The sequence below is a fragment of the Brassica rapa genome, chromosome A01 (genome assembly GCF_000309985.2).
Source record: "Brassica rapa cultivar Chiifu-401-42 chromosome A01, CAAS_Brap_v3.01, whole genome shotgun sequence".
Lineage (NCBI taxonomy): Eukaryota > Viridiplantae > Streptophyta > Magnoliopsida > Brassicales > Brassicaceae > Brassica > Brassica rapa.
Genome location: NC_024795.2, coordinates 9,682,378 through 9,706,846, shown reverse-complemented (window position 1 = coordinate 9,706,846; position 24,469 = coordinate 9,682,378). Strand labels below are relative to the sequence as shown.

The 24,469-nt window shown below is 33.0% G+C and overlaps 4 protein-coding genes and 1 long non-coding RNA gene across 5 annotated transcripts; 1 reads left to right on the top strand and 4 right to left on the bottom strand.

The window, feature by feature from the left end:
• Positions 1 to 5,976: 5,976 nt before the first annotated feature.
• On the bottom strand, positions 5,977 to 9,226 carry LOC117128529. Its single transcript, XR_004451844.1, has 2 exons — positions 7,107 to 9,226; positions 5,977 to 7,016 (listed from the first exon to the last, which is right to left on the bottom strand). It is a non-coding gene; the product is annotated as an uncharacterized LOC117128529 (long non-coding RNA).
• Positions 9,227 to 13,366: 4,140 nt separating this feature from the next.
• Positions 13,367 to 14,936, top strand: LOC103867172 (stem-specific protein TSJT1). The gene is made up of 4 exons (XM_009145217.3): positions 13,367 to 13,775; positions 13,869 to 14,109; positions 14,195 to 14,315; positions 14,601 to 14,936. Exons 1-4 carry the CDS (start codon positions 13,564 to 13,566, stop codon positions 14,777 to 14,779), a joined length of 753 nt encoding a protein of 250 aa, XP_009143465.1. The 5' UTR covers positions 13,367 to 13,563; the 3' UTR covers positions 14,780 to 14,936.
• Positions 14,937 to 15,241: 305 nt separating this feature from the next.
• LOC103867162 (protochlorophyllide reductase B, chloroplastic) lies at positions 15,242 to 17,117 on the bottom strand. The gene is made up of 4 exons (XM_009145205.3): positions 16,882 to 17,117; positions 16,266 to 16,797; positions 15,680 to 16,038; positions 15,242 to 15,595 (listed from the first exon to the last, which is right to left on the bottom strand). The coding sequence occupies exons 1-4, from the start codon at positions 17,026 to 17,028 to the stop codon at positions 15,440 to 15,442; spliced, it is 1,194 nt and encodes a 397-aa protein (XP_009143453.2). The 5' UTR covers positions 17,029 to 17,117; the 3' UTR covers positions 15,242 to 15,439.
• A 527-nt stretch (positions 17,118 to 17,644) lies between these two features.
• LOC103867152 lies at positions 17,645 to 19,130 on the bottom strand. Its single transcript, XM_009145194.3, has 3 exons — positions 18,876 to 19,130; positions 18,575 to 18,780; positions 17,645 to 18,094 (listed from the first exon to the last, which is right to left on the bottom strand). Exons 1-3 carry the CDS (start codon positions 18,963 to 18,965, stop codon positions 17,869 to 17,871), a joined length of 522 nt encoding a protein of 173 aa, XP_009143442.1. The 5' UTR covers positions 18,966 to 19,130; the 3' UTR covers positions 17,645 to 17,868.
• Positions 19,131 to 19,758: 628 nt separating this feature from the next.
• Positions 19,759 to 24,365, bottom strand: LOC103867141 (COP1-interacting protein 7). The gene is made up of 8 exons (XM_009145183.3): positions 23,972 to 24,365; positions 23,689 to 23,871; positions 23,487 to 23,608; positions 23,329 to 23,372; positions 23,215 to 23,249; positions 22,966 to 23,118; positions 21,261 to 22,881; positions 19,759 to 20,835 (listed from the first exon to the last, which is right to left on the bottom strand). The coding sequence occupies exons 1-8, from the start codon at positions 24,028 to 24,030 to the stop codon at positions 19,990 to 19,992; spliced, it is 3,063 nt and encodes a 1,020-aa protein (XP_009143431.1). The 5' UTR covers positions 24,031 to 24,365; the 3' UTR covers positions 19,759 to 19,989.
• Between the last annotated feature and the right edge of the window lie 104 nt (positions 24,366 to 24,469).

Genomic DNA, 24,469 nt, shown 5'->3' with positions numbered 1-24,469 from the left:
TGATCGTACCTTCTCGAAATTTTAAATAAAGTTTTTAAGTATGGTTCATATCCATATGATCACATATATCGAGTCTTATGAAGTTATTTTGAACATGGATTTTTAAGTTTTCTAAAAACCTACCTACCACTAAATTACTCTTGTGTTTTTAGTCAGTGTTAATACTTTTAGATGGAAATATAAAAGGCAGATGTTTTTTAGTTATCTTCATTTTTAGAGGTGTAGACATGCTTTAAATATAGTTTTTATTTAAATATAATTAAAATGCTTAGAATTTCTTACAAGTAATGTTTGCAGAATCTAAAACTAGTGTGATCCCGTGTGGTGTTTTACCGGTGGTGTCGAATTCTCGAATCTTATTATATTTCGACCCTTACTAAACATCCCCATTGAAAACACGCTTTCCAACTTTCACAAATAACAAGTCGTACTTGCACGTAATGGGACATGTTGGCCAAGTGTTTTCCATGTACTTACTTTCTTCTATACATTAATTTTTGAATCGTCTTTGTTTTTGCAATGCGTTGTATGTTCTCTGTAAATTATTTGATTATATAAGTGAAATGTTTGATATTAAAAATATGAAAATCATAAATTTTTAATCTAATAAACTTAAAAGATAAATGATATATTAAAACAAGGGATGCTCATGTGAACCTGATTTACTTACGACATGCAACATTTTACTGTTTTATAGTAATGGTGACCAAAAGTCAAATGACACATAAAACCAGATATATGCATTCACACGTCTGGTGTGTTTAAATATGTTAGGTGCGTTGACCTAATTAGACTAATAGCAAATGTCCAATCTTCTCCTTAATTTGACATGGTATATAATAGCATCTGAAATCTTTTTTCAAAATATAGTTTTCACTCAAGCTGAGTACTAATCTTTTTTTGAACGTTTATTCTTTGCCGATTATAGTTTTTTTTTCTGAAAAAGAAATGTTAGAAATGTAGTCCACGAATGGTCCTCTTTTCGGATATTCAATAGATATTAAGTAATAGGTTCATATCTGCATAACCACGTGATGGAGTGTAATGAGATGTTTTTGAACAACCCAAAGCCTGCAGCCGATTATAGTTACCTGTTATTCTCTTCCGTTACGTGATTAGTTGATCATGTATGTTTGGTATTTTTGTAGTATGAGCCAAGACGAGTCCTCCGATGTTAATCGTAAAGGGAACAGAAGTCAAACGTCAGTGCACTTATATTCTATACAATACAAGTAACCAAAAATGTAGTAGGCTTTTTTTTGGGGGGGGGAGGGGGAGGGAGCTGAAAATGCAGTAGTTTTCAATTATTTTCTACTCTATATGCTTTAACTCAAATCTGTTTTTTCTTTTGGCTCAACTACAACTTTCATTATCCAAATAAGTGATTACAAGATTTTCAAACTCCACGTACATTAACTCAAATCTGTTTAGAATCACAATTTGAACATATTCGAACAGAACAGTCACAATCACAAACATAACTAAGTCCCAAGATAATATAATATTATATCCAACAGAAATATATATACATTATATCAAACGGAAAATATGTATATGTATATATATATATATATATATATATATAAACAACACTATTTGATGTACTAAATCTGATCTCTCTCTGTTACACAGTCTGACAGGACCGGACCTTTTTTTGAAGAGATAAACAAAGCAAAATCCGATCGGCTGCCTTTAGCGACACAGTTGATCCTTAACACTTCTCAATCCAAGAGAACTGTTAGGGGTCAAAAAACGGATATAACGAAGTTAACATCCAAATATCTGTAAAAATTAGCATGAACATTTTTACGAGAATGTGATCCTCGCAAAGATTATTTTTACGAAGAATTTTACAGAAAAAGCACGTTCATGAAACAACTGTCACGTATCCAAATCGGCCACTCATAAGCCAAAGCTCGGTCGCTACGTAGCGACAAAGCACACACACGTAGCGACCGAGCACGTACACGGCTTATTCGCTACATAACGACCAAGCTCTCCCAAACGTCGATAAGACACAAATCCATGTTTAATGCTCTCTTACGTAGGCCATGGCTAAACAATTCTTTGTTTCTCATCATTCGAAGTCATCAGTCAAACTTTACGATAAAAATTGCGGAAGTTCATTTTTATCGAAAAAAACGTAATAAACGTTTCGAGTTGAAGACGGCCCAAAGAGACCTAAAACGCAGCTCGAAGCCCACTTATAATTTCTTAACCAAAAACCCATAAGCGTTATGACAGTTTATGCTTGGTTCGTAAGGCAAGATAAGTGTCAAGTTTCCGCGGATAAATGTGAAATTTCCAAAGATAATCACGAAGATCGGAAAAATCGGAATATCTCCATTTTTGAGCTATGACGGCTTAAAGGCAAGAGGGGAAAAGCTAAAAACGACTTTGGAGGAGTATATAAGAAGTCCTAGGGGAGAGGCACAAAGATGACTTTTTGACACAACAAACTTAGCACTTAGAACAGTTTAGACAATTTTCCGTTTTTGTTATTCGAGCTGCGACTCAATTAGGTTTAGCAGCTTTAGGGTTTTAGAACTAGGAATCTCGCCGACAGCTCTCATAGCCACTCTTACCTTATTATAACGCTGAAACGCGAATTCGGAATAAGACCTACTTTACTCTCTTTTCGGTTTATTATGTTTTCTCGTCTTTATTTCGTGTTCTGATTGCTTGCGTGTGATATTAGTAGATATTCAAAACCTCTGAAAAATTAGGGTTCTCCTATTTTTCTTATTTAAACGAAAATCGACAGTGCGAATTTTGATTCCTATAAAAACTAATTGCTATAATCTAATTATGAACATTAAGCACCCCTACGACCTAATTACTGCATCCGACAAGAAAGCAATCTAACTATATACATCAACGAATCCGACCAGTGTGACTTACACAATAACGTCACTGGTATAAAGGGTTTATTTTCGTAGACTATAAGATGCTCGGATCCGTACGCATATAATTAAGATTCCCTGATAATTGCACGTTGTCATTTCATAACAATGCTAACTAATTTACTCATTATTAGTCTCTGGTACGGTGGTGCCCATGTAAACATTATTCAATTAGCCTCGACAATCCAAAATCCCGTTAACCTTGCATGTTAGCTTTATGTTTCATGTAGTGTTTATTTTTTATGATGCTTTTATTAAGAAATTCAGACCGAGTAATCAATCATTTTCTATAAAAATATACATGATTATTATTGAATAACTTGTTTCATTTACTAACTAAATAGTATATTTCAATAATTAAAAAATTAAAAAAACACTACTTTAAGATCTCATTTCGAGGTTTTATATACATATAATACGCGATTGATACTCATTAGTTTGGAATGTAGATGGTAAAATATTCTCCAGAAAATGCGAAAACTCCAGCGACCACACACGTGGGAGTCTAGTGTGGTGCAGATTCGAACTCGATCTTTTGAAAATCCGAACACTTTAACCATCCGACTACATACGCGTGGTTAATTTGGTATATAGATGTGGAAACAAATTAACAATTTAACAAATGAAGCATGTAGCATATTCTGCAAAACATGTTGCTACGAAAATGAAAACTCCATTATTTTAGGTTTTCAAAGTGTAAAAATGTATAGAGAAATGTGGAGATGGCATCTAAATGAAAGCATATATGAATAGCGTTGACGTGAACAATTTTAGATTCAACGAAAGTAGGCGAACGAACGTGACTGCTCTCCAGCTTTTTGTACAGTAGCTAACGAAGCAACGTGATCTGTGGTTGTCCTTATATGCCACGTGCAACAGATAAGCAGACCTTGCTTTTCTTCTTACAAAATAATACCTACGCAATAATTAACCAAATAAAGCAAAAAAAAGGAACCTTCAATTATAGGGAGTTTCTTATATTATAAGCTAGTGTTATTCATGAACTTTGAAGACAGCATGAGATGTGTGTTTGCTTATCTTTAGTTATTTAATCGGTTAATAGATATAAGAATGCACTCAATATCATTGGCGTGATTTTTGGTTGGATAGTAGTGGTAAACTGGATTGAAATCCTCGTTCCACATGTCCTGTGAAATCATGTTATATATACTAGAGCACCTAAACGAGCTATATAGTTGTTTTGGTTATGTGAAAGATTTCCATTTATCACATTAATGCTTTGCTAGTCTAGAACTTTATTTTGCGTGCACGTATGTCAGAAAAATAGTATGAATTTTTATTTTACTGATAGTTATTTGTACAATTTAAGTCTCGAAATTCTTTATAATTTGCAGGAAAATTAACTTGTCCAGAGTAAAAAGAATATAGAGATAAGCAAATGAACCTTTAGAAAAGGTCACCTGATATTTTTAGGTAGCAAGACTCCAATAGTGGGCTTTTACCTCATCAGTCTTTATACCATTAGACCTCTTTTTAATATGGGCTTTTAGTTTCAATGCAAATATAGGTCCCCAGCTTATACACGGGCTCAAATATATTTTAACCGGCCTCGCATTATAGAAGTTGTATACTCATATCAGACCACCTCTAGTCTTTCTTACAGTGTTTATATGTTTATCATGGTGCATATACAGTGTGTGTTTATCTTCCTTCGAAGAAATTAAATGTAATAGAAAGTGACTTGATGAATCACAATAGCGGACCAGAACGAATATAGCAACAGTATTAAATAGTTGTCTCCTACAAATATGACAGTAATCTATGTTCTACAGTCCTACACCAAAGACGAATCATAAGTGAAATGAGCTAATATGGGTATTAATCATAACTAGAGTTTAACCCGCAGATATCTTTTTTTATTTTAAAAATGTTAAATGTTAATATTATCATTAATATTAGAGTTTGATTTGGTTTGAAAATATATAATTGTCTAATAAAAAGTTTAAAATATGTTAATAACTTTATTTTTTGTATAAGAATATTACATAGTTAACAAATTTAAACCCGTTTAAATGGTAGATAATAATTTAATCAAATGAAAGTATTTTCAAAAATAAGTAGGTTAATTTACCAAACTAATATAATTTTATCATATATAATTTATATAATACTTCTATTTTAATTAATATAGATTAGAACAAAATTTATAAAAAACATTATATATTTTTATTTTTTGTTTTATAATAAAACTTAATTAATATGAATTTTAAAATAATAATAAATTATTAATTATGAAATTATTTGATGCTTTATTTAATTAAAAAAATTTAAAAATTTAGTAAGATTTTGTTAGATTTTTTCTTAACATATTTTGTTATAACTAAAAATAAAATTTAAATTTATAGTTAAAACTAATTTATAACTAATTGTTTTTTTATTATTATGTAACTAATAAACTGGATTTACTGTGACTTTTGTAAAGTAGATAAAAAAAAGTGATTCTATTTTAATAGATTAGATAATTAGACCAGACTTTGGTAAATTCAAAACCAGCCTTCAACAAATCTGCCACTGAAAGAGATGACTATAGGGCATCACTCTGATTCAGCCTCGGGAGTCGCAGAAGATTTAATCTCTTTAGACCATTTCCAATGGTACATTATAATTTTTTCTATATTTCACTCTAAAATATAGTAACTCTATTATAGAGTTGGATTTGCTCCAATGGTTCACTGTATAATAGAGTTACTCTATAATAGAGTGAAATATAGAGTATTCTTGTTTTTTCACTCTATATTTGGAGTAAAAAAATAAAATTACTCTATATTTCACTCTATTATAGAGTAACTTTATTATAGAGTGAACTATTGGAACAAATTCAACTCTATAATAAAGTTACTATATTTTAGTGTAAATTATAAAAAAAAAAAATAGAATTCCTTTGGAGATTCTCTTAATTTTGAAAACAAATTATTGATAAGAAAGAAGAAGACAAAAGTGGGAAGTGGGAAGATAAGAACAACATAAAAGTACGAGAATGCTTATCCCGTGACACTGACATCACACTTTCCATGACCCACATCTTCCTCGCTAAATAGTACTGCAGAGATTCCATATCCAAAACCTATGTATTATATTATCAACTACATATTTTTTTTTAAACGGATTGCTCGGATTTAGTATGAATTTGGTGAACTGATCTGTGAACTTAATGCTTTTTAAAATTTGCAAGAGTATTTTGAGAGTGTGAATAATCTATCTATATTCCTAAGACAATTTCTAATGGTGTTTCATATTCTTTTTCTTTTTTGCTTTATTTTGATTTTTTTTTTGCTCTAATGATATTTTATTTCTTGTTTCAAAATAAAACAATATAAGGTGTTGATTAAAATTTGAAGATATATTGTTGACATCTTCATTTTTTAAATGATTTATTTTAATTGTAATTAGTCTTTAACTTTTAATTATTCTTATTTATTTTCTAATAGAATAAATTATATATGTTAATATTATTCAATTAATTTAAAATTTCTATTATTAATTTCATATAATTAGACATTGATGCAGAAAACATGAAAATATTTACTTTACAGGACTTTTAATTCAATTTGTAAGAATGTAAGATAAATAAGTATGTTTTTTTTTTATTCCGGAACGTTCATTTGTACGAAAAATATATATTTGATGTTTTTAATAAAATTTAATGTCCTTTGTTCTTTTTTATGTTTGTGTACTAATTTTATTATGACAACTAGGTAGACTGTCCGCATGCATGTGCGAGCATTAACATTAATATTAAATTGATAATTACATATTTATAACTAAGATTCGATGTTACATATTGATATTTATTCTATGTTCATATGAACAAAGAATAAATTAGAATGTTTAGATTAAAAATTTCAATGTAAATATGAGTTATGGAATATACAAAATACCTCAAATCCATAAAGTAGAGAAACCAGACCTTAAGACTAAGGCTTCGAGTTCTGTCTAGATTAAGGTAAAACCCACACATCATATAAGATCATATTTCCTATGTCTTGAGCGCCAGATCATCATGAAGAGTGCTCTCGATTTTCTTAGCACCAACATCTTTTCAGTCTATTGAAAGCACCGTCCTAATAGATTTCACATGTTGATTGTGCAAAACTGCAAAAGAGTCAATCAAAATGCCAAAAACATTGTAATCTCCATGAGAGAAGAAAGACTAAATAGGAATCTAGATAGATAAATACTCACAAATAATTTGCTCTAGCACTCTTCATATCCTCATCAGAATTCAAATATATATCACGGAAGAACATGTTCAAAGTAGTGTCTCCTTCAAGCTTATCATCCTTCTATTCTTCTTCACTTCAACTTCAAGCTTGTCATATTCCTTTACTTTCCTGGAAGAACGATAAGCCGGTCTCATTGAAACCTCTGCACCATGACACAAACAAACAATATAAATTTTAAAATGTCAAGAGTCTGTGATTCAAACTTCTCATCAGGTGAACTAAATAATAAGAAAATAAAAAGTAGAAAACCTGTTTAAGAAATTCGGATCCGACAAAACTGCTGGTTGTTTGCCATGTTCAAGAGAGGTCCATGTGATTATCTCTGCTTTTAAAAGACTTTTCTTAATTTTGGTTGATATTACTTCATATCTGCACTTCACTACTGCTATCTGAATACACACCGCAAGGAAAAAAAAAGGTCAATACAATGTGTACAACTCTGAACATGATATTGTTTGAATTTAAAAGGACTGCTTGGTACTATCTAATAAAACATATCATTTATATCTGATAAAGCGTATCTTTTAGATACATAACTCTTTGAACTGCTTATAGGTTAAGCATGATTATTCTGTTAGTTCAAAAAGTTAGAGTTCAAAAAGTTTAAAAGGACTCATTGGTACTATCTAATAAAATGTATCTTTTAGATATCAATATCCAATTACATCTATAACCCAATTACCTTTCCCAACAATCTCGGTTTGAGATGATACACTTTCTCTCTTGGAACATCAGTCACAATACTCAGATGCAAAATCACTAACATAATTGACATAATTTATATAGAAGTGTTTATCATGGAGGTGTGTTATGAGAATGCATTATGCTTCAAATGATCACATTTAACACTAATCTTAAAACATCAGAAAAATATAATTGATAAAAAACCCAATATTTCACGCATAACCCCAATAAAAAATCAGCCATGAAATATAAAAGAGAGATTTAAATTACCTGTTTATTATCATTGGTTTCATTGTAACAACATAGATAATTTACGGTTTCCTTTTCTAAGCCTTGAGTGAGAAAAGAAGTAATTCTAACAAAAATATTTAAAGATGTAAACAATCCCCAAAAGATAACAAATTATATAATTGATAGGACAACTTCAATGAGTTTCAAAGTTTTTAAAAAACTTTGAGATTACCTTTGGCTCTCAGACGTACCTGAAGAGGATCATGCACAATAAATAAATTGCACTTGATTAGCATACACATCTTATATTATATTCTTGCTAAGTGATTTAACTTTATAAAAAAAAGAATTACATTTTTCGAAAGGGATGATCAGTTCCTGGATAAACATAGTCGTCTCTTTTTGTTAGTTGAATCACTACTGATGCAAAAATATAGATAGAGATACAACATGGAGAGGAAGAGAACAAAAATAAACGGAGAAGAAGAATCCTCCATAAAATTACCTGTAATGGTGTTCCCGTCTATGAGTTACTTATTGATTATCATACACCTGCGCAAGATCACAAAAGTACAATTTAAATTATAACTATCAAAAACATATGAAAACTTAAAAGATAGATGCGTGAAACTAATAGGGGTGGCGTGATATTTATATAGCAAAATATTCTATAATAAATTTAAATTCAGCTATGAGATAGAATATCTTCTAATAAATTTTTAAAGATATTCTCGTTATAATATATACATAATTTTGATAACTCAAATCTTGTTATATATATATATATAAATATTAAATGTATGATACTAGGAAATAAGATATCTCGTCAGTTGATTGCAATTAGTTTTTGATAAAACAAATCTTACTATAAGAATTTAAATAATAGATAATAAGAAAAGAATAAAGAATTTTAAAGTTAAAACTCATCAACTAAGTTTGTTTTGGGTAAAAATCACAAACTAAGTATTAAACAAAAAACCCCTTAAACTAATTTTATTTAATAAATTAAACTCTAGCAGGTCATAATTACTATTACTACGAGTAAATCTTTAGTTTAGGTTTTTCTACACTAAGTAAACATAGTTGAGGAATTTTACCATTAAAAATAAAAAAAATTCAAAATATTGAAATAGGTGGATAAATTTTCAAAATACATTTTATAAATTAATGTATAAGCTTCTATAAATAACTTAGAACCTCTTATAATAATTTAAAACATCTGATAAACCAATATAAATAATTTTATAAATGTATTTATAATTTTATAAATGATTTATAAAGCATGCATTGAATTATTAGACATTAATATTTATTATGATATTTTATATACAAATATAATTCTTTCTATACAAATATAAAATCATTATATCAGTTCAAATAAACATTTGTTTTTATTTTATGTAATTTATATATATATATATATAAGAAAATTGATCGCATTATTTCTCTTTCATAGTTTCAATAATTAATTACCATAAATAATTATTTCTAATATTATGTAGATTATTTGGAAAGTGGTAATTGAATGATCTTTTCCTTTTAGATATAACTAGGTCCTTGTCCGCGCTACGCGCGGATAGTATTTTAATTTTTTTTTTTTTTTTATACTATTATGTCAATTGTTTAGTTTTATAAAATGTTATGTTTTTACTGTAAATTTGGAATTAAAAATCTAATTTTTCCTTACTGTAAAGTAAGTTAATTTTTTTGAATCTTACCACAACACATTATACATGAAGAGAATATAGTTGGTCTTTATATTCTTATTTGCTGTAATATTGAAAATTTTGATGATTTGTTTAAATGGTTTTTTTTTTAATTATATATTTTAAGATTGATTTTTCGTGACTACATTCTATAATTGTCTAAAAAAAATTGTTTGTCCCATATAGACATCCACATAAATATGAACTTCTGATAAATTTGTTCATTGGAATATTTAGTTTCACTTTCAACTTTATTCTCTTTTTTGGCACCCTCATGCTAACTTGTGGGGCTAGCCAACTTGGTGCAAAAGGGTTTACAAAAGCTGATCGAGATGCGCGTGATCGGACACCTTTTGCTAGGCTATTCGTACAGAATTTTAAAGATCTAAGAATATAAGCAATAGAAAGTTCAGAAAATTATTTAGATACAGCATGTATTTCGTCTAGCTCCGAGTCCAAAGCAGGCCAATCTTCCTCCTTTTGAATGAATATAACCAGTTGTTCACAGTTGATTGAAAGACCATCTCTTTGTGTCCAAACTTCAGTATCACTTGCATTGCCCATAGCAAACCTTCAGCTTCCGCTTGCAGTGGTGATTTGGTGCGTGTATATTGGCCCTTGCTCCAAACAGCATTGGAAAGTCACCATCCATTAACACAAAGCCAAGTTCATATATATCTCTTTCATTTTATCCAGGATGTCTAGCAAGAGCGTTTCTTTGCGGAGGAACAGTTGTGTCCGTTACTTCAACTCCCATATCAATCTCCATAATCTCGTCTATACGTTGAGATATCCTCCAACAATCTGCTTCAATTTTATTCGCTAATAGAAAATACATAATTCCTACGACACTATTAATTATTGTTTTTTTTTTTGTAACACCGATACGACAAACTTATGTTTGATTTAACAAAACTCTTATTTTAATTTTGTATTAAAGAATCAATCATATTTCATATTATCCATAATTTTAGTAAATTTGCTCATTTGTCATGTTTTTATTAGGTTTTAGCTAAATCATTGATTTATTATTTATTTTTAGCTAAGTCACTAATTTATTAATTCAAAAATACCCTTAATTAATATTATATATATATTAAAAAATAAATTTTATTTTAGTAATATTAAATTTCTATTTTATATTAAAATTTAGTTAGTTTTTCTTATTTGTCATATTTTATTAGGTTTTAGACTTTTAGATAGGTTATTGATTTATTATTAATTTCTAACTGATTCGCTAATGTGTTAATTAAAACAATACCCTTAATGAATTTTATATATAATTAAAAAAGAACTTTATTTTAATCATATAAAATTTATATGTTATATTAATATTAAATAATTGATTCTAAAATAATATAATAAAATTATCAAAAATTGAAAAATAAGATAATTTTTATATATATTTTGTTGCTATCTGAAAACAATATTTTTATTATAAAAGTTAAGAAGATACAAAAAAATATAGTTAAATATTATTCAAGAAAAAAACATTTATATAAAGATATTTTCTAAACTATTTCTAAGATATGAGTGTTTTAAAAAATTTAACACAGGATGTTTAGAATACGGGATTATGCTTATGAGAGAGTGGCTCGGGAATAGGCTTCGAAATGGGTCGAATGGGCTCCGAAAATAGCTTATTTTTTTTAACTCAAACTCAAGTCCGGATGACATGGCATCTTGATTGGTTCACAATATTTTGCCCAATAAATTTTATTTTAGTAATATTAAATTTCTATTTTATATTAAAATTTAGTTAGTTTTTCTTATTTGTCATATTTTATTAGGTTTTAGACTTTTAGATAGGTTATTGATTTATTATTAATTTCTAACTGATTCGCTAATGTGTTAATTAAAACAATACCCTTAATGAATTTTATATATAATTAAAAAAGAATTTTATTTTAATCATATAAAATTTATATGTTATATTAATATTAAATAATTGATTCTAAAATAATATAATAAAATTATCAAAAATTGAAAAATAAGATAATTTTTATATATATTTTGTTGCTATCTGAAAACAATATTTTTATTATAAAAGTTAAGAAGATACAAAAAAATATAGTTAAATATTATTCAAGAAAAAAACATTTATATAAAGATATTTTCTAAACTATTTCTAAGATATGAGTGTTTTAAAAAATTTAACACAGGATGTTTAGAATACGGGATTATGCTTATGAGAGAGTGGCTCGGGAATAGACTTCGAAATGGGTCGAATGGGCTCCGAAAATAGCTTATTTTTTTTTAACTCAAACTCAAGTCCGGATGACATGGCATCTTGATTGGTTCACAATATTTTGCCCATGTGGCAAGGCTTAGAAAGTAGGGATTTAGTCCCTTTTATATAGTAGGATTATAATAAATAAAATTAAACATCATCGGCCAATTAAATTATAACAATTTAATGAATTCATTTATGATCAACACGTAATAAAAAATCACTTATGTGACTTCTCAATCAATATATAGTAGGATTTATATTTTTATATATAATTTATAACACTATATAAATAATTTTAAAATTCTGATTAATTTATTCTGTAAACAATGATAAATAATTTAAAAATCATATTAATAAACATGTTTGGATTTTGTAATATTTAAAATAGTTATTATATAAATATATTCGAATACAATTCTTCAAGTAGAGTATAAAACTATTATAATTATCTTATATAAAAATTCGTTCATTATATTTTATAGTTTATAAATATTAAAAGTAATAAATAAAACATTATTATTTTTTTTATAATTTCGAGAATTTGTTGCCATAAATTGTTATTTGTAATATTTTTTATATTATATGGCAAGTGATGTTAAATGTTTTTAGACTTACCTTAAATTTTTAGATCTAATTTAAATAAATAAAAATTAAAAACAATCGACCAATCAAATTATAACAATTTTTTGAAACTTCACCTATGAGCGACACGTCACCAGAAATCATTAAAGTGACTTTTCATTTAATATACAGGGGGATGTTTAAATACTTGAAATTATAATTGTGTTGGGTTACTGTTAAAACAAAATAGTTTAGTAAAAAGTAAACTTGATAATTATAAAGTGTGATTAATAATTAATGATAAAATAAAAATATAATATATCTAAAACAAAGATAAAATATATTTTTTGAAAAGAATAAATGAAGCAAAATATTAAAATAAATATTATTTCATGTCTTTCATGTTGAAGATAGTAAATTTTTAAGGATGAAAATGAAACCAACTATTATTTACAATATGTATAAATTTATTAGTAAATGAAAATCAAACACAGATAAAAATATTCTTTAAAATAATTTCTTGTCAAATGTAAATTTAGTCTAATTATTATAGGCAGATGTTTAAAAAAGCATTAAGAAAACATATTCTTCTGTTTATTTTCCAAGAATATCTTCTTTCAGTAATATAATTCTCGAAATTGAAACAAGCGAAAACAGACACTACACTATTTCGAAAATTTATCCAATTAATAAAATTACGTGTAATATTTGCCTTCTTAGCAGCAAACTACGTGCAGTTTAAATTAACGAATAGTCTTAAGATCTCATCCAAAACCGTTTCAAACCCACAGAAAAAAAAATTAAAAACAGACAACGGAATAAAAACAAATACCACCGCTTTGAGTTATATATATAAACTCAATAAACCTCATCACTCTTCCTTCTTCATTCTTCCTTCCAAGATTCTTATCTTTATTAAAGAGAAACAAAACTCTTCTTTTATAATTAACTTTTCTTTTTTCATTGTTGTGTTCTCTCTCTCTTTCTCTCGCTGGAGAAAAATGTTGGCTATATTTCACGAGGCCTTTGCTCACCCGCCGGAGGAACTCTACAGTCCGGCGTCTGAGAAATGCTCTAAACAGCCCAAACTTCCAGAAGAAACCTTAGACGACTTCTTGTCTCGTCACTCTGACAACACTTTCTCCATGTCTTTCGGAAAAGCAGCTGTTCTTGCTTACGTTCGTCCCTCTGCTTCCTTCTCAGTCCACCAGAGGTTAGAACATATATGATCCTGCCTTCACTTCTTGTTTTATATAGGAAGGTGGTTCTGTTCCGTTGAATCTTCGATGTTGAAATTTTGGTCTAGGTTGTTCTGTGGGTTTGATGACATCTACTGTCTCTTCTTTGGGAGCTTGAACAATCTGTGTCAGCTAAACAAGCAATATGGTCTGACCAAGACAACAAACGAGGCCATGTTTGTGATTGAAGCTTATAGGACTCTTAGAGACAGAGGTCCTTATCCAGCTGATCAGGTCGTCAAGGATTTAGACGGTAGCTTTGCCTTTGTTGTTTATGATAGCAAAGCCGGCTCTGTCTTCACGGCTCTGGTACTCTCACAAACCAATCTGATCACGTTTCAATGTTTTTTAAGAATTTGAGAAAGTTGTAAAATTGAGGATATTTGTCTTGTAGGGATCTGATGGAGGAGTGAAGCTGTTTTGGGGAATAGCTGCTGATGGATCTGTTGTGATATCGGATGATTTGGATGTTATCAAAGAGGGTTGTGCTAAATCTTTTGCTCCATTTCCTACTGGTAATACTGACTTCATAACAAAAATAGTCATAGGCTATAACAAATGATAGGAAATGATCATATGTTGGTACATGTAAAGATAGTTCTTGATCATGTGTAAGTATGAGAGCTGAATCTTGATATTTTACCCATATATATGAGTTGAAATTAGCTATATATGATAGGATGCACAATGATGTTGGTCTAGCTTAGCTAAGGAATGTAGCATGCATATTGAAGCCTAATGTGTATTGTCATATTTCAACAAATAATGAAATGTTTTGATGGATATTGGGAATGTTACAGGATGTATGTTCCACAGTGAAGGAGGGTTAATGAGCTTTGAGCATCCGATGAACAAGATAAAGGCGATGCCGAGAGTGGACAGTGAAGGAGTCCTATGTGGTGCTAACTTCAAGGTGGATGTGTACACGCGTGTTAACAGTATCCCTCGTCGAGGAAGTGAAGCCAATTGGTCTCTCTGAATGCCTTGCATTCTCTCAACTTCCTAAATGATACTTTCCTTTCCGCACTTTCATGCTCCGTTCTTGTTCTTCTCTACTTCTGTTATGGAATAAGCCATGAATAAAAACTGTGAATAGCTTTCGAGGTTCTATATAAAAATAAATTTCTCAGCGCTCATCATCTGCTCTTCAAGCTTCTGGAATACAACTTGTTCTGTTTCTTGAATATGATTTCAGATAAATGTAAACAACATGCCATTGCTCGACGACCACGCTTGAGAGAGAAGTTGACGTTTTAATCATTTATTCCTTACTCTCCTTTTTGTAATGAAACGCGTGAGAGTTGTTCATTTTCCTTCTACGTTTCCCCCCTACTGTTCAGTAGTATAATGCTTTGAAAATGCGGGTACTTGGCTTCGTCGTAAGTAATGTACGAGACTTCTTGTTTTGGTGACCTTTCGTTACGTTGAAAACACAAGACCATAACAAAGGATTAAGATACACCACCTTTTATTTCATTATTCTGGGCTACACGCCAAACAGATCTACACTCAACATGCACTAATGAAAAATTCGCAGTACAATATCAGACAATCTAAAAATCCCGAACACCCTCTAGGATTCACCAGTTGGTAGGGTAACAGAGAGGTCTCATCAAGAGAAAGAGGCTTTCATGCCCTATTAGGCCAAGCCAACGAGCTTCTCACTGATCTCCCACACTTTACGAGCCTTCTCAACATCACTTGCTTCTTCCGATAACTGATTCTCAAAAGAAGCCGAAGCCTTGTTCCAGCTCCAGTACACTCCTGATTTCGTCAAGCTCGGATCACTCACCACCTACTCAAAACAAAAAAAAACTATACTCATTAAGTACACGCCAAAGAAACTCTTTCCTCGAGTCACAAGAGAATCTTTAATTACCTGAGCAAGTCTTTTGCCAGACTCTGTCTCGGAGACGTATCCTTTAGTGATGTACTTCTGAAACGGAGGGAAGAGTGTACGGAAAAGCGGAATGTGCTCTCTGAATAAACCAGTGGAGGCGATGCAACCAGGGTAAAGCGAGGCGAATGTGATTCCTGTTTCTTCATGGTAACGCCTGTGAAACTCTTGCATCGTCAACATGTTACAGACCTTGCTGTCTTTGTAAGCCTTTGCACCATCGAAATCTCCTCCATCAATCATCGCAGAGCTGTTCAAACCGTTCAGTCCACCAGCTAAACCCCTCAAGTCGCCGAGGTTAGCTTTTGGTGGTACGTTACCAGCCAATGTATTTGTGTTCCCTACACCAGAACAAAGATATAATCAGGGCCGGACCTAAGCATGAAACATTCGTCTAGGCTCCTAAATCTTTTAAACTATTATATATAATTTACATCTCTTAGTTATGGATTTTTTCAATTAAATTTATATTAAAAATGTTTATGACCCTCTAAATTTCAGATCCGGCACAAAATCATTATATAGCTTGTAATGTAGTAGACTACATATAGTAGATTCTAGAGAATACCTGTAATGGATCCGACAATGATGAGACGTTTTGAAGGGTAATCAGATTTCTTCAAGTCATCAAGCAACAACCTCGAGAGAAGAAAATGTCCTAAATGATTAGTCGCAACGCTGAGCTCAAACCCTTCTGCACTGTAAGTAGGCTCTTTAGCTGTCGGGAAATAGACAGCAGCGTTGCAGACCAAAACATCTAGCGGCATCTCTGATCTCCTGAAGTTATCAACGAACTGTCTCACGCTGTCCAACGAAGCTAAGTCTAGATGCATCACCGTGTAGCTGTCTTTAGGCATCCCTGCGGACTTGGCGGCTCTCTCGGCTTTGAGGAAGTCCCTGCACGCCATTATCACGTGCCATTTACCTGTCTCGGCAAGAGCTTTGGCCGTGGCTAGACCTAACCCTGACGAAGCTCCCGTGACCACCACGTTACCTTTCCTCAAGGTCTTCTTGCCGTCAACTGAAGATTTTGTGATGGAGGGGCTTGAAGTTGCAGCGGTTTGGGCTCTGATCGCTACATTCCTCACGCTATGTTCTCTCTGAATCAATTAATCATTACTAATCATTAGCAGAAGAAGGTTAAATCGAGACTCTAATGTAGGGACTGAGGAGTTGTTATGTACCTTGAATCTTAATGAGGAAGAGCCATGTTCGGTAATGGAGGCACCAAAGAGACTCGAGTCCTTGAAGGATGCTGAAGAAGCATTCAACTTTCCATCTTTTCGGACAGAGAAAGCAGAGGAGACCAAAGAAGCAGCTTGAAGGGCCATTTTTGGAACAAACAGAGAGTGAGATACCAAAAGCGATTGAAGAAGAGGACTACCGAAGTGGATACTTTGCAAGAGTGTGTGTGTGCGTTTATGTATACTCGCGAAGGAGTGGAGGAGATGAAGCTCGGACAAGAGGAGAGCGTGGTCCCCAGAGATCACCGAAGATGTGTGGATAACATTATCTTAAAGAAAGTATCTGCCACATAATCATTCAGTATCCAATCAGAATTCGAGGTTTAGATTTCCCTCTCAGTAGATATTTTATTTTATTGACTATTTTGGTAACATTGCAATAAAAGGATCGTGATTGGTGTTCATGGGATTCCATACTATGGCATGGGAGAAGAAGATATCTTACAAAAGTATGCTACTATTCGTTATGGTCACTCTGATATGTTTGGATAATTTTCCACATTTTTAACTTTTTATTCATAATATATTCGGAGTAATTTTAAACTGTAATTGAAATCTAATAATCAATTTTTTTTATTGATGGTAATATTTTTTTGTGTGTAAAACACTATTTATTGTTCATGCTCTACCATCATCTTTTACATATATAATTCTTGTAGCATATATTAAATTAACATGTATAGCAAGCACATGGCACAACCACTGAGTATACATCGCAATGCGTCACATTATATCCACCTCTTACTCTTAGAAACAACATTTCACTTTTATTATTCATACAAATCAATCTACAAAACTCATAGATATAACCTCAACTTCAAAGTAAGTTTCCAGTCATAGTTTAACAAGCAACAAGCATATGACATTAGTATATCACATACATAGCACATAGGAAAGAAACAAACGTATATTGTTGGTCCAAATCCTCTAGTAAGGGGAGAGGGAGGCGTCAGCAGCAGAGGAGTAGAAGAAATAATAGAACTGAGAGACAATGGCGTTGAAGAAGACAAAGGAGGCACCCGCAGCGAAGACACCCTTGCGAAGAGTTTGACAATCAGGAGGATTGTCCATGAACATTGTCCTGTACTTTGTGTGGTATGCATTCTCTACCGATCCAGCTAATAGGCATATCTCCGCTATTAAGAAGAATATCCTTTTGTTTCCCAATAAAACAACAATCAAAATATGAAATTATATTAGCCCCAGTTTTAGTTATTTTGCTGGTTGAATGAAAGTTCTGTGCATATGATCAATTCAGTGATAGAAGCCCAACTAGAGTACTGGATTAGTTTTGATCAAAAAAAAAAAGAGAGTACTGGATTAGTAAAAAAGACAATAAGCATGTCCCATTTTATTATTAACCAACTAAAATGCTTGGTTATTTGGCTTCGGAGACACATTCCGTCGATTAGATATGTCAAATATAATGTTTATGGTTCTTAAAATCTCAGGACCGGCGAGGATAAAAGCCTAATGCATAACATATGCTAAAGCCAAACGTCATTGACCGGATATTCATGATTGTGGATTTGAAATCATCTTTGTAATTTCCATATTGCTACAACTTGCGCTTTGTTATTAGGTTATCTTTTATAGTAATTGAGTTAAAATAACAAAAGAGAATATATCTTACCAGCTGAAAATGAAGAGAACAAGGGCAAGAGCACGTGAACCACCAGGCTTGAGAGGCTTTCCACAACAGAAGCAGCGGCTAACGAGCATGATAAGAAATTGACTAGCCACTGAGAACAAAAAGGCTCCAACTCCATACCCTGTGGCTCTGTCTGAATCATACACACAATAGTTGTATTGCACCTCTGTGTCCTGCACAACCTTTGCCTGCCCTCACCAATTTTTTTTTAAGAAGTTATCTTAAGAGAAAGATCACATAATCATCACCTTGCTCAATGGATATGCGTTTGATTAAGACTTACAGTGCTTCGTCTTTGTTCAGCAGCCACGGCTAGACCAAAGGCAATAAGGTTGAACACAAAGACTATGGCTGAGACAATCTTCGACGCCATGGTTTCAACTTACTATCGCTCTCTTTCACAAAATGTTTGTTTAGATATAATAAAGACAACTTCGTTTGCTCAGATTTGATTGTCTCTCGCCTAATGAAAAAGACACGTTACCATTTGAAATGGGCATCTCACCTTTTATTTATATATTCTTATTGTTCAATAAGATGTACATTTTATGTCTTTGGAAAAAGGTTTATGTAAGAAATTGGGGGAAAATAAGACGCATGAGCTTCCGTGTGGGAGAAGTCTTTGTTGCTTATGGCAAAGCAAAATAAGATATTAATTTTGTTGAAAAATAAAATGAGATATGTCACCTCTATTTTTAATTTTAGTGAAATTTATTTGAAATTAACGTGTGGAATCAAAGTTTCATATCTTTTCTTTTTCATTATTGCCAAGTTTCAAAATGGAAAACAGCTTGAAAAATGCCTAATAACGTGAAAAGATATAACGTGGGAATTAGATTCCCACTTGATTGGAACATGTTACCAAAATAAATATTTAAACAAAATAAAAAGTAGAAACGAAAAAATATGTTAAAGAAATTGTAGTTGGATGGTAATGTTGGAGACTTCTACATCAATCTGATGGAACAAATGCTTAAACCTGAAGAATCATCTCACCGAATTTCATGAGAAAGCATTTTCGTAATTAACCTAACCATATTCCTAAGACATGGTTCATTATATGAATGATCTCCATTAGTCAAAAAAGTTCGTTCTTAATTCCTTCATAATTTTCTATTTCTTATTTGTTTATCATAATGATCACAACCAAATAGTTTAGTTACAAAAATCCAAATAACCTTACTTTATTCAAACTCGCCAAACCGATTTGTATACACTCCAATGCCATAAACAACACATCAACAATGATATATAAACAGCCAAATCAAATTGATAAACACCGCAACAGAATTTAATATCACACAACAAACAATTTAAAGAATACTAAAAGATAAAAAGTATTAACCCGCTTTTCAACCAAACTCAACACGACGTCGTTGTAGTAACTATAGAATCTTTCATTTTTTCCTTCCAAACATAAGAAGCTTTCTGAAGCCTTTGGCAGTAGACTTCGGAGACGTCTCTTCACTGTTCCATTTCTTCCTCGAATGATCTGCTTCAGTAGCCGGCGGCGTCGAGACGTCAGTCTCCGACACCGTTGGTGAGAAAAAATACTTCTCCTCCATGTTTGTGTCTGAAAACGTCACCGACTTCTTTGGAGACAGTGGTTTAGGTGGTGAAGCCTTAACTTCTTCAACATCCTCCGAACAAAGGTTGTTAGTGACTTGCTTGTCTTCACAGACGGATGTCTTCTTCACTATTTCCTCATCATCGACTTTCGTCTGTTCTTGTACTTTCTGATGATTAGTGATGGTTTCATTCGGCAAGCTATGCATCTCTTTAATGTCTTTGAAGCCATCAACAGAAGAAGCAGCAGGAAGAAGAAGTTCATCAGCTTGCTTCACCGGCAAGTAAGACTGTGATTCTTCAACTGTTTCCTTGATTTCGAGACTCGGGTCACGAGAAAGTCCCGGACTTTTTTTACTAGGTTTCTTGTCTTGAGGTTTCTCTGTCTTGTTTCCTACAGGTTTCGATGTTTTTTTGGTTACTGGTTTCTGTTGTGGCTCCTTTGGTGCTGTCCTGGCAACAGCAAGGCGCTCAATGGTGGAACTTCTCAGTACCGGCTTAGCCTTCACGGCTTCAGGTGTCTTCTCATTCTTTATCAAGGTCTTCACGGTTTTGTTTCCAGTAGGAGTTTTCTTGGTGGCCAAGGGACTTGATACACTACTACCAGAACTCTTCTCAGCGATTCTCTTTTGCCTTTGAATCAAAAGTTCTTCCATTCTCTTCTTTCTCTCTTCCTCCTATCAAAATACCAAATCCAAGTGAGACATGTTCAAGAAATCGTTAGGTGGTAAATTAGGTGTTTTTATAGAAACTAGCTACTATTAATGAATTACTGATTTATTTTAGATACATTTTACATTTATATATAATATTTTAGTTTTTGATTTTAAATTATAAAACTATTTTGATGAATTAACAAAAATATTAGACAAAATTGTAGATTTGTACTAACATTATTGTTTAATTTAACATATTCAGACTAATTTAGATCAATTTAAGCCGATTTAAAACAGTTTAACCTGGTTTAAACCGATTTGAAATCGTATAAATCAGATTTTTAAGAAAATCATTTCAGACTGATTTGCTGCCTGAACCGATTTTTTAGAACCATGAATGAAACTAATCAGGAAAAATGAAATGCTGTTAGTTAAGAGAAATTTACCAGCTCGGATTTGGTTTTGGTGGCAGCTGCTCTACTTCCCCAGGGAGCTCTCTTAGCTTTCAAAGCCGGGTCAGGTCTACTTGGTCCTCTTGTCTTTGCATCCTTTCTAACGACACGAAGTTTCTTTTCTTTACCATCTGAAGTCTGTTCAGAGGCCTTTGCAGCAGTTTCCAAATCAGCTTTCCTTTTCTCTTGAGCCAAAGTGTTGGTCTCGAAGTCAATCTCAGGTGTCCACGATACCATTGCAGGTGTAACATCTTGTTCACGTCCAAGAACCATGAAAAGATCATCCGGCTCTTGTCTGTTGTTAATCTCCGGTGCAGAGGAGTTTTCTTGTTTGGTGGTTCCATAAACGTCAGAGTCCATGATCTCTGTCCTTAACCGAGACTCTTCCACTTGGCTCTCAACACGAGAATGGATCATGAACGAGTCATCGGTCAGTACATCTCTCTCAACACTTCTCTTTGTTACATGCAAATCGTCTCCTACAAAGGTTTTGACATCTCTTTCAGTATCTGCTTGGTTACGTATGAACCAGTCTTCCTCTGTCTCGTTTCTAGCGCGGAGCTTCCCATTATAAACAGCCATCTCTGCCTGTGAGTAGCTTCTTGGCTCATCTCCTCTCCCTGGATTCATCATCTCATCGTCGTAGTTGTTCTCTCTTCTCATCAGCCTAACATTCTCACCCGCATCAAGTTTCTTGACACTGCTCTCTCTCCCCCAATCCTCATTCCCATTTGTAATCAAGAAAGAATCATCCGAAGGCAGCTCTCTCTTGCTCATAACTTCTGACTCCATGTTCACCGGACACGAAGCTGTTTCCTGGTCTGAATCTTTGTCTTTTAAAAGAAGGTTCTGGAAAGCATCCCAGTTATCATTCCCTTTGGTTTCTTTACTACCTGAATCCTCCTCATCTTCACTGTGGCTTTTGTGCTTCCTCCTACTACGGCGTGAAGTTGATTTATGCCGTTTCTCCAGTGAGCCAATAGCTTCCTCCACTTGCTGCTTGATGGAGTCTCCATCCACAAAGCCTTCTTCTTCTTCGTCTTCAGACTCATCGGAATCGCTATCCTTGGCTCCGTTTCTCTTTGAAGTTATGTAGTTTATGTTGCGTATAACAACTTTTCTAGATGATTTCTTCCCTTCATCTCCGTCCTCTGATACGGTCTCAGCACCGGACTCATCGCTTTGCTCCTCGGAGGATTCATACTTCTTCTTGTTCTTCTTCTTCTTCTTCTTTTTCTTCTTGGAAGTCTTCTCACTTGTCTCCACATCTCCTCCCATGTTTACAGGCCATTGTGGGAAATACGGTGGCTGGCCGGGATACATATAAGGAGGATAGCCATGTCCTTGCATGTACTGAGGAGGATAATGGTTTGGCCAAGGCATTGGCATCTGAGGAGGACCTTGGCTAGTCTCAAAGCTACCCTGGCTCATTGCATCCATGCTGTTGTTCCCTTGCTTGACGTTATCATTCTCTTCCCCAGCGAGTATGATCCCAGAGTCACCCATGAAGGATAGCTCAGGCCTGGGAAAGGCTTGCATAGCTGTGATCTGGTCCACCCACATCCTATCTTCGTTCTTTCTCTTGCACAAGTCCACAAAGTTAACACATGCTTCCCTGAACGCAACACAAAAGTGATTATTCACCATCTTCATACAAATGCAAACAAGGACATGGATGGTTCTTGGTTCAGTTAGTTACCTTAAACGCGAAGCTCCAAAAGCATCTGCGAAGGACAAGAGATCATCCATGTAGTCCAATTCAAACCCAACAACCAAAGCTCTAGCGTAAGCCATGGCTTGCTCTTTGCACAAAGCAGCTTTGCGGGTTTCAAGAACACGCTGAAGACCAACCCTGTTACATTCATTTCACGGCTTGTCAGGATCAATAATCTACTTCACATAACCGATCAAGACAATAACAACAAAGGAAGGCTATACTAGAACTTACTTAGAATTTTCTTGGCCATCAGATTCACCTTGTGCCTAATACATACAAACAGAGTCAATAACCAACTGAAACATTAATCAAGAACTCCGCTTTTAAGCATTTTATAAGAATCACCTTTAATAAAGCTGTAGACTTCTGAGTAGTACCCAACTCGTTTCCTATATACAGAACGTTGGAAAAATATTAGTCAAAACAACAAATTGCAAAATCCCTGGTTCATGTTTTAATAACATAAAGCATGTGTCTGTGTCCGAACATCAACATGATGTTACCTTCTGCTTCGCCGGAAATAGCGGCTGCATTAGACTGAATCGAATCCTCGATCTGCTCAATCTCCTTCTCTAATGTCACGGACCTCTCAAGAACCTCCGGAGTCGTCACGAATCGCACAAATCTTTAAACCAAGAAGCAAAAGTTTTTTTAGTACATTCTCAGACAAAATGATTACTAGAAGACGGAGAGAGCTTTCTTTACCTCTGAAGCGTCACTTTGGTAAACCAATTAACGCCGCCGTTGACGGAGGAAGGACGGAGAGTGACGGAGTATCCGCCTTTAGAAATCTGATCTCTTACGCTTTTGAGATGCGTGACGAACGGTTGAAAAATCCCGGAAGCAAGCTTCTCGTTCTCGCCACCGGAGAAAATCACGAGCTCGCATCTTCAGACAGCAAAAAGACAAAAATAAAAACAGAGAATCAAACATGGTTAAGAAAAAAGAAAGAAATAAATAAAGTAGCGTTTTGAGGTTTAGAACTTACCTTGTCCTGGTGGGTGTGAGTTGAAACAGAACATAGTCAAGTCTTGTTCTTGGATCCATTTAAAGATCCAACAAACAAACACAGAAGATGGGTTAATTTAAGATTCAGTTGAAGAACTTATGGCTCTGTTCAAGAATGTTGATATGTTTCTGATTTATTTTAGCAGAGAGAGAGAGAAGTGAAAGAGAATGTTTCGTGACAGCTAAGAGATAGAGAAGTAAAAGCTGTAGAAACGATGATTTGAGATCCAATAGCGAGCACATGCACTACTTGAAGCTCAGATATTCACATGTAGAAGAAGAAAGAGGAGAGAGAGAGAGAGAGAGAGAGAGAGAGAGAGAGAGTTTCATTAGTAGTAGAAGGTTTGCTTGATTCTTTCTCTTTTTTTTTCTTTTTTTTTCTATTCTCATTTATTTAATATTTAATAAATGATTTAATCATATGCCCCATATGGGTCCCTTCGTTCTGTACGCCGACACACCCACTTCACCCGATAAC